The sequence below is a fragment of the Larus michahellis genome, chromosome 4, assembly GCF_964199755.1.
Source record: "Larus michahellis chromosome 4, bLarMic1.1, whole genome shotgun sequence".
Classification (NCBI taxonomy): domain Eukaryota; kingdom Metazoa; phylum Chordata; class Aves; order Charadriiformes; family Laridae; genus Larus; species Larus michahellis.
The window spans coordinates 73267258-73284127 of NC_133899.1; the positions used below are offsets into that span (position 1 = coordinate 73267258).

The following is a 16870-nucleotide window of genomic DNA, read 5'->3' on the forward strand; positions in this document are numbered from 1 at the left end:
AAACCTTATCCTGACACCCTCTTGCCTGTAGAGCAATTTGAAACTGTGCCAGCGTATTGCCATTTAAATAAATACTACTGTATATGTCTCATGCTTATCGTCCCAAATAGATATTGGAAAACGTATTCAAGAATACTATCAGCTCCAGGAATTCCTCAGGCCAACACAAAACCCAATTAATATGCATGAAAGCAACAACATACATAAACCAAACTTCAGATTCACAGAGAAACAGCTATGAGAAATTACAGTGTTTCACTCAAGAAACACAAATCTCTTGCAATGCAATTTAACATACAGCTACACCAAGAGATTAGGAAACCATTTGTTTGGCAGAAATCCCAATACCCCCGCACTCAGTGGCTCAGTTAGCAACATTCACAACAGATTTAACACCTTGTAGAGCATTAGAGGGCCTCTGACAGAGATGCACTACTAAAGTAGATAAAGACTTACTGGAAGTAAGTCCTTCCTAATCCTAAGTAACACCTTCCTAATAATTTTCAAGCGTAAACCTCTATGAATCTCTGCCACTTTACATCAAATGAACACGTAGCACCACCAGCATCATCTCTTGCCTCAAACATCCAAGGCTAGATTCTACAGAACACCTAATTTTTCTTCCCCTGCCCTAGTGTCCATCATACCCTCTCCCATTTGGCCAAAACTGGAGAAGGAATGAAAAACCTCAAAACTAGAACATGAAGCCATTTCCCTACAAACCGCCAGAACTAAATATAGAGGCAACCTTCCCAACTACTTTAAGGCATCTAAAGTATCCAAGTTAGGGTACAGGCATCCTGCACATATCTTAGAGCATTTGTGGTACACAGTGATGAATTCAGGGGATAGGCTCTTTCAAAGGAAGCAGATAAGCTGTCTAGTTGAATTGTGATGGAGGAAAATCTCCCAAAAGAGCGTTTTTTTTCCTGCTGGGTAACGTTTATAATGCCCAAGATTGAGCTGGGACGGCATTCATTCATCCACTTAAGAGTGCTTTATTCATTGCTGGTGGGGCAGACGTTCCTATCAGCAACGCTCGTTCAGATCACTCCTGGCAAGGAGACTGGCGCTACATAACGTAGGCCAAGCCTAATAACATTTCCTTAACCGATGGGCCCACTTGCTAGAAGTCTACCTGAGTCTTTATAATCTGCTAACTAAAGAGACATCATACAACATTGCTAGCTTCAGCACTCATCCTTCTACCTTCTCACCACACATAAATGTTAACAGCAGGTTCAGCTTTAGAACCAGTTTAATTTACCCCAGGTGATTTCAATATTGTGTTTCTTTTCAATGCCACAATCAGTTCCTAGTTCAAGCTTCCCTCTGGCTATTTCGTTTCTCTAAGTATAACACAGAAGCTTAGTGAGAGCTTTGATAGATCATGCACTCTGGATGGAAAGAACACTACTCTAGATAAAGAAACAATCTTACTGCAATTTCTAAACAGTAACAACCATTCACTAGTTGTCATCCCAAAGCAATAAATACCAGAAATGCAAAATCAGTAATAGCCTCAGAATCCAAAACTGCATTGCCCTGTTTAGAGAAAGCTTGTTAGATTCTCCATACTCTGAAGATATGCACACACAATAACACCTTAAAAAACCAAATCTCACTGTAATGATAGCTTTTCACAGATTAAAAGAAAGAAAAAAAAAAAAAGAGTTGCAGGGAAATCATATATGTCATCAATCAGAGCATTGCTGCAACAATCCTGTATGAGTTTGCTTAAATACTGTATATTCTGCCACACAAACTTTGATTTTTACATTGGAATCCCAGAGGCATTAATTCCCACGTCACAAAGGCCTCTCCTTGGAAATGGAACAGGGACAGAATGTCAGGTCTGGAACTTCTGTATTCCATTTCTGATCCTATCATTGATTCACTGTGTGGCATTTGGAAATGTATAGAAACTGCGTTTTCTCAAAAAGGAATCATATCTGCTTCAGCTAAAACCTTGAGGACCGCTTTATATTTACAAAACACCTGGACCATAAACCAGCTCTATGTCAGCTGCAGAAAACAAAACTCCCTTCTTGTATCCAGTTGGTTATCATGCCAATATCAATGTGAAAGCTTCGTAAATCTTAGCACGCTCCTTGAATGTATAAACGAAATTCCAATGGAAGATCTGAAAATGTGTAAAGTTGTTTTACTTTACGCATGATAGAGTTTTACTCACATGTTACGATACACTGCAGAAGCAGCTGCAGAAGCTCTCAGACTGCAGGAAATGCAAGCAGTATTTTGGTTTTGATTTTGAACTAATACAACTAGTCTGGAGCTGGAAACAGCGATAATACTTCAACAGAAAGTTAGCGTACAGACTGAAAAGTCTGAGGTGGTTTAGGTCAACTTATGAGTTGTCCTCACTTGGAGAAACTCAGAGGTTATCTCTGCTTCGGTAAAACACAGGCAGTTTCACATCAATACAGAGAAATGACATCATATCTCACCATCATTATAAATCATCATATGGTTATTAATTTAGGAAGCTTTTTTTATCTCCTTAAACGTTTAACGCTCCATTTCCTCCGATTTAATATTATTCAATTGCTTTACTACGGTCAGGGCATATTTCTGTACTGGATGGAGTAATATAACACTAGATTACCTAGCATATTTGATGACTCAATCATGCTTGTGTCTAAGTCAGTCCAATATAGCCTTTGGTCTGCGTAATCAATAGTGAGGTCATTGGCACGACCCACTTTATCCACCAAAGTGATGCTGTTTGTTCCGTCCATATATGCTCGAACAATCCTAGGTTTTCCTCCCCACTCCGTCCAGTACATGTATCTGCAAGGAGAAGTGGAACAAAGAGTACATCAGCTAAGTAAGGTTGTATTTACCTGCATGCTTTGACTTTCCTAAATTTATTTTCAGTTCCTTAATAAAAAAAAGGAATAACCCACGTGGTTAAGCGCAGTATTACAGTACTCCTGTTTTAGACAAAAGCAGAAAAATATGACTGAACTGTCATAATTTTTCATTGTAACCCCTAGGGTTGTGGAGTGTTTACCATCTTTTCAAAGACCTTGAATAAACGGAGCTGTATAAACTGACAATTAACTTGTCACGTACAAGAATATGCGCACAAAGCTTCGAAAAACAACGCTGTCCCTTACCCCTTGGTAGGATCAAGAGCCAGAGACCTCGGGTTGTCCAAGTCCTTCCACACAAGGACCTGCCTATACTGTCCATCCAGGCGGGCTACTTCAATGCGATTGGTTCCAGTATCTGCCCAGTAGAGGTTCTTTCCCATCCAGTCTACAGCCATTCCCTCAGGATAATCTAGCCCAAACTCAATCACATGTTCAACAGAGCTCCCATTCATGAAAGCTCGGCTTATGGTCTGGAAAACAAGTGTGTGAAAATATTACAGCGTTTATGGATACCCCACTGAAATAAAAAGGAGAAATTACTATGGAGTTTAGTGTACAAAAAGAAATTAGTAAAAAAAAATATCAGCCAATGTTACATTTTTTAAAATAAATTTGTTGTCAAAAAAGATACAGCAATTCACAGTATGAAAAGACATGAATTTTCAGGAACGCTAGTGATTTCTGATGATGAGTCCAAGACATCTTAAAAGGATATGATTTTCAGAAAGCACTACGTGTCTGCAGATTCTTCCTTGCCCCTTCTTGCTCTCTTCTATTTGCACACAAAAGTTGTTTGTTTTTTTTTTAAACTTACTTAATTTGCTGTAATGTTTTAAGTCTCAGCAACACATCTCAATTCAGAGAAATCGGAATTAAATTGTTTCTCATGATCAGTCACTTGGAGCAAGTTTGCTGATCCGATCTACGTTTCAGTTATGCACACTCAACAAAACAAGTCACAGGGCAAGGACTGTGTACATGCAGATAAGCCACTTCTAACAGGGAGCACTGAAACAACCCCCAGGTAAATCGCTGGTAATTTCCAGGACCAACGTACAATTACCCACCCTTGTTATCGACACTAAGCAAACATTCTACATGCCTGCTAATATTTCAGCTATTATTTTCTTAGTAATTTGATAAATGAGAGTATCAGGGTAAGAGATATTTTATATTTTTAAAGGCAAATGTCAAAACCAGAAATCATGTAGTATATTGTTACAGATATAACCCACACCTCAGAAAAAGTATAACCCCTTTTTGAAAATGAGTCCTCATATAACCAGAGGCAGGAGGAGATCAGGGCAGTGGTGGTCACCACAGGGAAGGGAGATGTCTACGGGCTCTGAAGTTACGCTACCTGCTGCTGAGGCGCAGGAAGGAGGTGGGGGGACAGGGGAAATGAAAACCCAGACATGCTGAAACATACGTCGATAGGTATGTGAAAAGACAGTATGCTGGATAATTCAGGAGGCCACAAACAAGTAAAAGGTTTCTGCACAGAGTGAGACTGGGATCTACGCACTGACGCAGTTGAAGTAATGTATTTTCCACTACAAATGGTTAAGGCGACCATAGCTCCAGCTCTCCATGTGCTTGCGTGAGATTTATTTAGTAACCGTGTCTGCAGTACGGTAATTTATTACCTTGGCACTGTTCCTGAAGGAAAAGCATCCACACCACAAGCAGCACTGTTAATGCTGAAGCACAGCCCTCGTTACTCTTCACAGAGAGGCTATGGAAACTGCACATGCCCTGTAGTCACTACCACTGAGCTTTTCCCTATTACGGCTTAGGCACGTTGGCAAGGACGCTTTCATTGCTCTTGGAAAACCTATTTAAGAGGCTAAACAGAGGGATTCAGTTCCAGTGAAGTGAATCTGTCATTTTCTACCGTTACTTAATTCACTTCAAAAAGCAAAGTAACGCTGATGAACAGCACAGCGCTCACTTCAGCGTGTACCTGGACGTGAACCAAACATGTCACAGGAAACGTCAAACTCCCGGGGAACAGACTGAGATAGAAATGGGGGCAGGCGGGGGCTTAACATAGTGTGGAGGGGACTGGACAAGTTCCCTGGCCTTTCCTGTGCCAAGCTGGAGCCACAGACTAACAGCAACCCATCCAAAGTTCACTTGCCAAATATTATTATTGAGTAAGATTGTCTTCCAAGTCAAAACTGGAAGAGGATGGAAAGCTCGGGGGGTTGCCAAGGTTGATGTTTAAATTACTCTACTATGTGACATGAAAACAGCTTTTCTACAATAGATACATATATGGATGGAACACGTGCAACATCCAAGACTTAAGCATTCGGTATGAGCAGACACCAATTTGGATTTTTATTTGAAGCAGGAAGATGCCTGTCACCCAACTGTGCATTCAACAATGCAACTGTCTTCATCTCCAAGAGTCTCCTTGGATGCAATTCAATGACAACATTAGCAACTGCAGGACAGATCATGTAACAGAGACCTTTGCTAGATCAAAGTAACTGCTCTGTGGCTCTATATTCAGGGAATTCACGCGTCAGTAATACCTTCAAACTAACATCAGTCCAATAGATTCTGTTATCAGAGACATCAAAATCCAGAGCAGATGCTTCCTTGACTCCAGTTAGAGGAATAGCAACATCATTATTATTGGTTTCAAGGGAAATCCTATGAATTGCTGCTCTGCTTGTGAAAACTAAGAAGGCTTCAGGAATGATGCAAGTCTTCATGTCACTCAAAAGCTCAAGGCCAATGGGACAGGCACACCTGGCCTCCTGGGGTGTAAAGAAACACAGGTGGCTGCAGCCTCCGTTGTTGTCTGCACATGAATTAGTTCCTTTAAGAAAAAAACAAAACAAAACAAAACAGATATTGGTGCATTGTGGAGGCAGGGGGGAAAGGGGAGGCTGAGCAAAAATGCAGTGTAATTATAATTTTTCAAAATAAGTTAGCACTATGGGTTGTCAACAGTAAATTCTATAAAAAAAAACATTCAAAACTGTTTCTTTCCTTCTACACAAGGATTAGGAAGCTGGTCCTATCCCTCCTATAGTACAGATAACAGCTACAAACATATCCTTCTAGTTTCCTCAAAGATTAAATTCCTTCACTGAAGGCAGGTAATTACATACATGTTCAGCTTGATTATTTCTCGCCAAGTATCCCATCTTTGTATCTCTTTGAAACCAAGTTTTACAAATGTTCAACCATACAAAATGGCGAGAAAACAGCTGGATAATGCAGCTCTTTCCCAGCCGTTTAATTTAAAGCTGAGAAGATTCATTAGCAGAAGCAGTTCCAACAAGATCACCACAACCTCACACTTATTTTTTCGTGTGAATAACCATGACTAGATGGGGACCCAATGTGGAGGGGCAGGTGAGGACCAAAAGAGTGACTTTCTCCACCTGCTGGAACCAAGGATTTAGGTATTTAGAGACTGTTACCACAAAAAAACCCTCAAAGATCAGCCTCAGCCAGGTTTCTTTTAATTTTCCCTTTTTAGGGCATACATATTTCAGGCTGATGCCGTAACATGCAGCTTGAGGACTTGATTATCCTTCAAATAAAGCTTCCTGAAAGGCTGGAAATCCACATACCGGGCAAGGTGTAATTTGACAACCTACTTTCTGTGATTCTGTTGCAACTATTCTCAGTGATTTTAACAGCTGAACAACAAATCTGTTCACTGCTATGCCCAGATCCAGGTAGTAGACAGCTCTGTGGTGAACACACGCATCTCATGAGTTACTCCTGAAGCCAGGAGGTCCTGCAACATACACCTCTGCAGAATGCTATCTGAGGACATAAAAGACTGGCTGCACCTTTCAGGAGATGCAGTGGAAGAACACGGAGCTCCAGCTGCTGATCCCATGCTATGGGCAAGACTTAATTGTTAAGATTTAAGTACGTTTTAGGTATTAAAGTCAATATTTAAGTGTGACATGCTTTGAGCCACTGTTGTAATGGCCACTAACTGCCTAGCCCACCTGACACAGTTAAAAGCATTCTGCTAACTGCACATCACTGGGACTTTGTACTGGAAGGGAAGAGGCAACAGAAAATGGAGCAATTCTGTGAGCACCAGAAGTAATGATTCTTATAGAGTGGAGGAAGGAATAAAATTCTCCTCACAAATATTCAAAATGTGTAGTGGAAACCGTGGAAGCCTTATGTCAAATGTCACTTAAAACTGGAAGCCCATACTTCTTTTGCAACACCGTATTTTGCCAACTTAATAAACAATAGGTGCAGTTCTTTAAAATGATTCAAACATATGAGACCACAGTTTTTCTCATTACAAGTAATCAACAGTTGCTTAACGAAAGCAAGCCCATCTAGAAACTACTATAGATCCATCCTATGATTGCTCATGCTTACCAAACACTTTGGTAACACTTGTTGCTTTAAGGCCCATTAAATCTGGCAGCTGATCAATAATGATGTCTCTGCTAGCCTTTATCTTGTGAACTCTTTCAATGCTTCGTCTCTGCCAGTCAGTCCAGTAGATGTAATCTCCCAGCAGTGTGAAACCAAATATATGTGGAAGCTTATCCTCTAGGAGGGTTTTCCTCATTGTTCCATCAACATTTATGACCTGTGGGATGCACGAGAAAAAAGGACAAAAATTATCTTCTCTAAGACAGGTACAATTAAAATGGCAATATCAATCCTATTTTGACAACTCCTCTGTTTTTCCACAATAATCTCCTGAAATTCATAGCATGCTTCTTTCAAAAGAACATACCGCTAGGTTTGTTGAACGAGAAACACATTGGAATGACAAGACTGAAAGTGCCTTGTCTCACCCCTTCTCTACTGAAAAAGCTAAGCAACATGAATTTAACTTGCCTCAGTTCAAACGTGCAAAGACCACCACAAAGAGAATGTTTTTTGGGATGTGAGTGAGGTTCAGGAGATATTTAATCTCAGTTCATGTCTTGGTCTTATTAGTGATCTCTCTCCCCAGAAACTAGGGATTGCTGAAGTGACCTTTGGCACTCAATCACAAGGAACAGAAGCCATCAGAATTTGTTCAGGGCACAAGACAACCATGTAGAATCTGCACTTTTTGAAATTTTATATTTTTACAAAAAAACGAATTATGTTTTTCTCACTCTTCTGATAAGCAAGATCTTTAAGATGTGGAATATGTATTGACTTACATAAATTTGTATTCCTAAAACTGCAGAGAAGGCAAAGTAGTACTGGAGAAGGGAAAAGCCCCACAGATATATGTGTGTATATATATGCTATTGGTTAATTATTTCATAACAATTACTACAACGATAGAATCATAGAATAGAATCACAGAATCATTTAGGTTGGAAAAGATGTTTAAGATCATCAAGTCCAACCATTAACCTAGCACTGCCATGCCCAGCACTAAACCACGTCCCTGAGCACCACATCTACATGCCTTTTAAATACCTCCAGGGATGGGGACTCAACCACTTCCCAGGGCAGCCTGTTCCAATGCTTGACAACACTTTCAGTAAAGACATTTTCCTAATATCCATCCTAAACCTCCCTTGGTGCAACTTGAGGCTGTTTCCTATCATCCCATTGCGTGGTATTTAGGAGAAGAGACCAACCCCCACCTGGCTACAACCTCCTTTCAGGTAGTCGTAGAGAGCAATAAGGTCTCCCCTCAGCCTCCTTTCGCCCAGGTTAAACAACCCCAGTTCCCTCAGCCGCTCCTCATAAGACTTGTGCTGAAAGGAGCTGTGGACCCATGGAGAGAGGAGCCCACGCTGGAGCAGGTTTGCTGGCAGGACTTGTAAGTTCCCTCAGCTGCTCCTCATAAGACTTGTGCTGGAAGGAGCTGTGGACCCATGGAGAGAGGAGCCCACGCTGGAGCAGGTTTGCTGGCAGGACTTGTAATTTCATGGGGGACCCACACTGGAGCAGTTTGTGAAGAACTGCAGCCCATGGGAAGGACTCACGTTGGAGAAGTTCATGGAAGACTGTCTCACATGGGAGGGCCCCCATGCTGGAGCAGGGCAAGTGTAAGGAGTCCTCCCCCTGAGGAGGAAGGAGCGGCAGAGACAACGTGTGATGAACTGACCACAACCCCCATTCCCTGACCCCCACCGCCGCTCCAGGGGAGGAAGTAGAGAAAAATCACGAGTGAAGTTAAGCCCGGGAGAAAGAAGGGGTGGGGGGAGCGTGTTTTAAGATTTGGTTTTATTTATTTATTACCCTACTCTGATTTGATTGCCAATAAACTTAATTTCTCCAAGTCGAGTCTGTTTTGCTGAACGATCTCCCCCGTCCTTATCTCGAACCTTTCGCTATATTTTCTCCCCTGTCCAGCTGAGAAGGGGGAGTGACAGAGCAGCTTGGTGAGCACCTGGCTTCCAGCTAAGGTCACCCCACCACACACACCCAGAACACGCACTAGACCTTCCAGCCACCAGCAGCCAAACAGCAGAGGCGAGCCATCAACTACTGCATCCTACATTTGCCTACGCTATACACAAAAATCATCATTGGGACATAGTCTGTCTTGCAATGCCAGAGCGCAGATGTCTTCAACTGCAGAGGAAAACAACTTCAGGAGAACTTTAAGACTATCTAGCAGCTTACATGAATTTGAACACATGCTACACTGTAAACCTCTGGATTCCTTCCAGACAAAAAGCCTCCTGCTGGAGACAGTTAAAAATTACACCGGCACTTCTGAAAACTACGTTTCAGGGGAGTTTTGTGTCAGCCCAGCAACCTACAATTCTACTACTAGTTGAAGAAGTAGCAGAGACTGAAGATTAATGTCTTTTCATTTTTTTAAACTAAATAGAGTACATTAAAAAAAAAGGCTGTATCTGCGGTTAGAAGCCAAATGGTTCTGCAATTATCTCATTACATCATGTCCAGGCAAACCCCAAATGCTCACTTATTTGAAACAGTATCAATCCCACAGGCAATATTGCAGGTTCGAAAGTTCATCATGCATTCTCAGGTGCTGGAGCCAAACTGGTGCCACACTAAGTAAACAAGACACCAGGATGATCAAACTACCACATTTCCAACTACTTACAGCTATGGACAGTAAAAGTATAATTCAAATACTAGAGCTGTTGACTAAAATACACCAGATGAAGAGTGGATCCAAGGATGCAGAAACACACATTATTTAAATCCATGTGCATCTGCGGATGTTGCAGATGACACCAAGCTGTTGAACTTCATGAAATTCATGAAGCTCAACAAGGCCAAATGCAAGGTCCTGCACCTGGGTCAGGGCAACCTCCATTATCGATAGACTGGGGGAGGAATGGATTGAGCAGCCCTCCTCAATCTCAGGACCGGGGGATACTGGTGGAAGAAATATCGGACGTGAACTGGCAAAGTGCACTTGCAGCCCAGAAAGCCAATCATGTCCCGGGCTGCACAAGAAGCAGCGTGGCCAGCAGTCAAGGGAAGTGATTCTCCCCCTCTACACTGCTCTGCTGAGACCCCACCTGGAGTACTCCATCCAGCTCTGGGGTCCCCAGTACAAGACAGACATGGACCTATTGGAGTGGGTCCATAGAAGGAAGGGCCACAAAAACGATCAGAGGGCTGGACGACTTCTGCAATGAAGAAAGGATGGGAGTTGGGGTTGTTCAGCCTGGAGAAGAGAAGGCTCCAGGGAAACTTTATTGTGGCATTCCTACATTATATGGCTGTTCAAGCATAGTGGGAATGGAGATAACAAATGTGGAATCAGACAGCAATAAAATGCTTAATGGCTTATATTTTGGCTAAGGCAGCGATGGATTAAGTGTTTGCTCTCTCTCTCCCAAACATACGTCCCCCGAGCCGTGCGGGCTGAACACCTATGAATCCAAGCAGGCAAAGGGCAGCTGTGACTGGGGAGTATTTTTCTGTGCCGTAGGTAATCGAGCCCTCTTAGTGGTAGCTAATTCTTGGCAACAAGGCGGGAAATGCTAACTAACCATTACGCGATCTTCGAGTAGCAGCCAGGGCAAAGCCTCAACAGTGAGCTGCCACGTGCAGTTCAGTATAGGTACATATACATCGTCTTTCCTTCAAATTTTGCTGCCATCCATCTTCCCAGAGATTCACCTCTACTCTAGCATATTAACCGAAAACATGAGGATGCAAAAACCCTACAAGCAGGCCTCACAATATGGCTGAAAGCACAACTCCTTTCACTAAAACAGCGCAGCTAATAAAATACTATATTAACTCATCATTTAGTATCTGAAATGGTGTGTAGCCTGCCAACCGCAGCCAAAGGGAAGCCATAAAGGTGCACTCCTTATCATTTAGGACAAAGAGACTCGAATAGGCTTTTTTCTACTCATGGTTTTCATCCTCTTTCTATAACTGATAAATGAATCTCAACTTGCGTCAAAGGACAAACGCAACATTAAATCTGCAGTGCTTTCCATACGAAACACCGAAAGCCTCCCTTGAACAGAGGCACACACTAAAAGCCCCTGATTAGTCTTAAGACTTCAATGACAAATCTCTTAATGAAGCATCGTCAAGCTCAGCTAAAATCTGTTGTGGGCAAAAGGAAATCAACATCAAATGCCTTAATGAACTGAATTACACAAAACCCACGATAAGGTGATAAAGTGTGATTTTTTTTTTTTTAGATGCTGCTGCAGTGTATGCAAAATGATTTAACAAGTATTTCCATATATAACACTCAAAAGCTCTTGGCTCTTTGAAGAAGATTAAAGTAAAACAATGCAATTAAATTCTACATATCAGTGTGATTCGTGTAGTCAAATTATATTTCAGGCGCAGCTGTGAAAAAAACAACTATTCAGCATATATATAGGATGTCTTTTGACAGAACAATAAAGAGAACCACCTTGATCCTATATTTAATTCATTAAGATAAAACAAAATCTATTCAATTGCTACAGACAAAGCTGTAGTCAAATGGAAATCAATTCTTGGGCTGAGCTAAATCACTATGTGAACAGTAAGCAGACACAGCAGATTGGCGATGGTAAAATGACATGACTGCCACATGATTAGAAGACCCACGTGGTGGACTTGTGGGTCTACGACTCTTCTCTTGGGGATCTATTCCTCTTCCCCCATGAAAGTGGAGAGATACATTTTCTTTTGCCGTGAGGGGGACTGAGAACTAGAACAGGTTGCCCAGGGAGGTTGTGGAGTCTCCATCCTTGGAGATATTCAAAAACCATCTGGGTCATTGTCCTGGGTAACTGTCTCTAGGTGGCCCTGCTTGAGCAGGGGGGTCGGACCAGACGACCTCCAGACGTCCCTTCCAAGATCAACCATTCTGTGATTCTGTGAATGGCTTCTAACGATTCTCACCAGAAGACTCTAAAAAGGCATCTCAAGTGAACAATGCTCAGTCTTATTTGGCTGGAGAAAGAACTTGTGAGACAAATCATGTGGGTGGCAGTCAACAGGGAAAGAAAGAGACAGAGAAAAATGGAGAGAAGTGGAAAACTCTGGAGGGTAAAGAAGCCTGCCCCCAAAAGAGAACAGCAAAGCAGCTGTGAGCAGTCTGTACCACAGTCTATATTCAGCTGAGTATAAGCCATTTGTCAACACTTCCAACAGCTGATGCACAACCACCTTTCACCAATGCTTCAGGATAAAAGTGAACTCCTTTTTTTTCCTCTGCTCTGAAGGGGCTTAATGCCAGGCATGTACTGGCAGACACTAGCAAGCAGAAAAGAGAATAACATTAAAACAAAGAGTACCAGAACCCATATATCAAAAAAAGGGTGGGGATGGACAGACAACAGACATATCTGGCCATTTTCCACAAAAAAAGAATACTTGAGTCTCTTGGCAATCTGTGGCCTCAAACACTTGAGTAAGACATGAGAATTTAGAAAGCAGTTCCTCCCTGTTGTCAATAATTTCTGTCCACCTTGACAATACCTGGCTACTTGGTAAAAGCTGACTCATAAATAAAATTCTTCAGGTTTCTAGTCTCATTATACTTCATGGATTAATCCTACATGTACTATTGCGGCTCTTCTTTCAGATCATTCTCATTTCAGGTAAGTTTTGATGTCGGCGTACATTTTTATTTTCTGAACTCTCACATTGCGTAGGTGTTAGCGCTGGTTGCCAATTGCAAACTATCAAAAGCAAATTTATCAATTGCAAACTAGGGAATGGATTAAAACTAGAGATGGGACGATTCAGACTGGATGTTAGGAAGAAGTTCTTCACCATGAGGGCTGTGAGACACTGGAACAGGTTGCTCAGAGAGGTGGTGGACGTCCCATCCCTGGAAGTTTTTAAGGCCAGGCTGGATGGGGCTCTGAGGAACCTGGTCTAGTGGGAGGTGTCCCTGCCCATGGCAGGGGGGTTGGAACTAGATGATCTTTGAGGTCCCTTCCAACCCTAACAATTCTACGATTCTATGATCAGCACCCACCTACGTTTAGAATAAGCTATGAACCAAGAGAGCACAGAGGATGAATCTATACAACATTGTGAGCGAAACACTCCTACTGAACTGTGGATAACAATTTGCAATTTGCAAATGCATGTAATGACACACCACCACCTTCTTCCTAGATATTCTTTTCCTTTCTCTAAAAAACATTTCCTCATTTCTCATTGTAGAACATGTCATTTTAGCTTGTTGAGGACAGAGCATGACAAGATACTTCTCTATGGTTACGCATGTGGGCCATATTTTCACTCGTAATGCAAAAGCCACTTTGAGATGCTCAGTAAAGAGAATTCCGAGGAGGATTATTGAACGTCAGTACTCTCTTTTTGGCAGCCTTCCCTCACAAGTACCTCTACAGCCTCCTAGAGCCAAAACCCAGCAGTAATGGCAAACCATCCCCTGCTGCTCGGCTCTATCGTGCAGCTGTGGTGGTACGCCATGGCTGGTAGAGCAGCCATGCCTGTGCTACAGGTAGGCAAAGCAAAGTAGCTGGTGTGTAATACCAAATCAAAGCCACTGGTAAGAGCCTATACTCAAAACTTTTTCTGATAGTCTTACACACACACAAAATTCTCAACAATCGAATGAATGTAAGACAGTTAAGTAGTGACCTGTTAAAAAAACCAACAATACAACACCTACAAAGATGCCAAATTCAACAGAGTATAAATTTAAATTATGGAAAATAATATGTATAATGATCTCCCATTTTCTCTGGGAATAATATAAACAAAATATATTCTTATTTTCGTTAGGTGAAGTGGTTATTTATTTGCAGTGTTGATCTGTTCATATTTTTCCATATCAAATCACCACCACACCTGATATTCTCCTAGGACTTCACAAAATCTTATTAGTTCCAGAGAGAGTATTGCATTTTCAGACAGACTTTCAAAACACGAGCACATGTAGTTAAGTTCTAACAGATACTGATAGATAGATAAATTTCTTCTTGTTGGAAAGGTTGTGTTAACACGATTGTGATTTTTAACCCACTTATATTTTACAAACCTCATCTAGGAGGAGCTAATGTTCTCCATATGAGTTACATCAGCCTGACATTTCCAAAACTTTGTTCTGCTTACAGGATATCAAAGGATTAAGGGTGCAGCTGGTCGATTCTGCAACTTATCTTTCATAAGCAGGAACACAATGGCATGCTTCGAAACTCCTTAAAAGGGGAAAAAGTTAAACACAAACATTCTCAAAATAATTTATGGAAACTGCTGGCTAGACCCTAGAGGATCTACTGTATTACGATTTCAGTTTTATTTTTAGGTAGAATTTGCTTATTTAATACACTTCAGGGAAATTTTACCTCCTGTAAACACTTTTTCACTCTGAAATGTTGACCACCATCAGTGAAGTTTACATAGGCATGGGACAACTCTGAAATTTAGCTAACATCCATTATGAAAACAATATGCCTTTCCAACTTCTAGTTTACTAGTCTGGGAAAGGTGAAGAACTTAAACTTTTTACAATAATATTTTTAAAATGCACATATCTTAATTTTTCTCAGTTCTTTCCTGATTTATCTTTTCTTCAAAGGGATTTCAATAGTCCTGTAAGATCTTTACCCTCTTCTTTCCAAATCCAAACATCTTCCCAACTCTAAAAACAGCTAAAAGTCTGTGGAAATAACACATCATATAAATATGTACTATGTTGTACTCCTGCTGATGAAATTGGGACTGCAAGCACATTTATAACCTATATGTACAACATGAAATAAAGACCAAAAAATAAAATAATTAGCTTGATGTGAGAAAAAATTTGTGGTAAACAAGCAAAAACCAAACCTGCAATTTCAGCAGCCAACTAGAATTCCTTAAAAAGTCAAAAGGATGTCAAGAATAACAGCTACACTTGATCTTGAAGCAGGAAGTGGCACCAGTGCCGGTCAACCCTTCCAAAGAAAAGATTTGCCTCCTGCCCAGTCTTACCAAGCTAACATTAACTTGCAATGAAATAAAAATTAAGCTGAACGTGGCATTTACTACTCCTGTTTTCCTCCTTTTTGTTTGCTTACCCAAATATACATGGATTTAAATTTTTTTTTTTAAATAATTTTTGATCTTATGGATAATGAGAGGTGCATGCACAACTGATTGAGAAACACTGGTCTAGTCATGACTCCCACTTGTGGTCTTTCTACCTATGTTTTGCATACAATGCTAGGTCTCATGCAGTCAACCTCTGTCCACAGTAAACTAAGATTAAGCTAGAAGTGTTTTGACCAGCACAGTGGGACCTCTTGCTCAGAACTCAGCTTCTTCGTCTTGCCTTGGAGAATCATTAACATTCTCATTTTCTTAACCTCACCACAGTGCAATTATCAGAAGCCACTTGTAGCTCTTCACATCCTCTTCATACTGTGATACCTACGTACAGTGCTTCAGAGAGCCAAACGATGAATCCCTTATGCTCCAAGTGTCAATTGGAAATTCCATTGGAAGTCAAAGGTAAAAGAATAGATCCTAGATTATTTGATGTGTCCATCTATTCATGGCACCACACCTTGAAGAACGGATGCTTTTATTCTCATTTAGTAATCCATTAGCCAAGTCTCATGTACCTCCCTTAGTTCTTCCTCAGAAATTGAATGAATCAAAGTTGTCTCATCAAACAAATATTTCTATCGGAGGAAGACAGACGAAATACTAATCCAATACAAATACAACCAAAGGCAGTGGACACACAATGCCTTCTTGGAGGGAGGCAAAGAAAGTCCAAGGACTCCTGTATGCATCTACAAATATTCATTCAGTTCGTCAAATCATGAAGCTTCCTGGCCCAAGTAAACAGCAATTTCTGATCATGATTCTCTTGTTTTGTACCATTTAAAGAAGCACTGCATTAGAATAATCCTATAAATCCAGTCTTACATACCACCATGTAGGGCACATGTCAACAAAACACAAGTAACAGCCACGCACAGAAACCTGAACTAGGCTGTCCACAGTTAGCTGGAGTATCAGCAGCCGTACAGAGCCCAGGCTAAGATACTGTGCTAACACAACTGCATCGCTGGCTCCTGCAGAACTAAGCCGGGTACTTCAGCACAGCACGATCTGAGACATGCAAGCCCTCTCAGAGCTCAAATGCATCTGCTGAAAGAACCAATCACAGCAAAATTTCTCCTGCCTTGATAAGATGCCTGCACTCCACTGTCACTTCAGGTAAGCACTACTATAAATCGTATTTATTTGAGACACAATTAATATTACGAAGTTAGGCAAGGTATCATTCAGCGAGTCATCAACAAAATGTGGTTACCAGATGGTCTCCATTCCTTCAAGCGGTTTAAAAGGCAAAACACACTAAAACTTTTGGCCAGCACAGTCTTGATCTGTTTTCAAATAAAGCTACTTTTCCTTCTCAGGCCAAAGTCTGGCAGGATGGAGACACCCTTAGAGGATGTTCTGAAGCTCAGCCCGTTAGGTTCACCACAGGAAACCAAGTCCTGCTGAAGGCCCTGTCTGATAACTGTGGTACAAAATGTGTTTTGTGGTGCTGCGCAGGGAGGGTGCCACTACTTCTGCAACCAAAACTCAAACTCTCTTGT

General features: G+C 41.3%; 1 protein-coding gene across 2 annotated transcripts in view; it reads right to left on the reverse strand.

The window, feature by feature from the left end:
- The window catches only part of LRP5 (LDL receptor related protein 5), a 159293-nt gene that overhangs the window by 33030 nt on the left and 109393 nt on the right, over positions 1-16870 (reverse strand). For both annotated transcript variants that reach the window (XM_074585551.1, XM_074585550.1), the window contains exons 8-11: positions 7272-7488; positions 5438-5727; positions 3141-3367; positions 2627-2811 (exon numbers count right to left, since the gene is read on the reverse strand). In XM_074585551.1, the coding sequence (XP_074441652.1) occupies positions 2627-2811; positions 3141-3367; positions 5438-5727; positions 7272-7488 (919 nt within the window). The remainder of the gene's footprint in view (positions 1-2626; positions 2812-3140; positions 3368-5437; positions 5728-7271; positions 7489-16870) is intronic.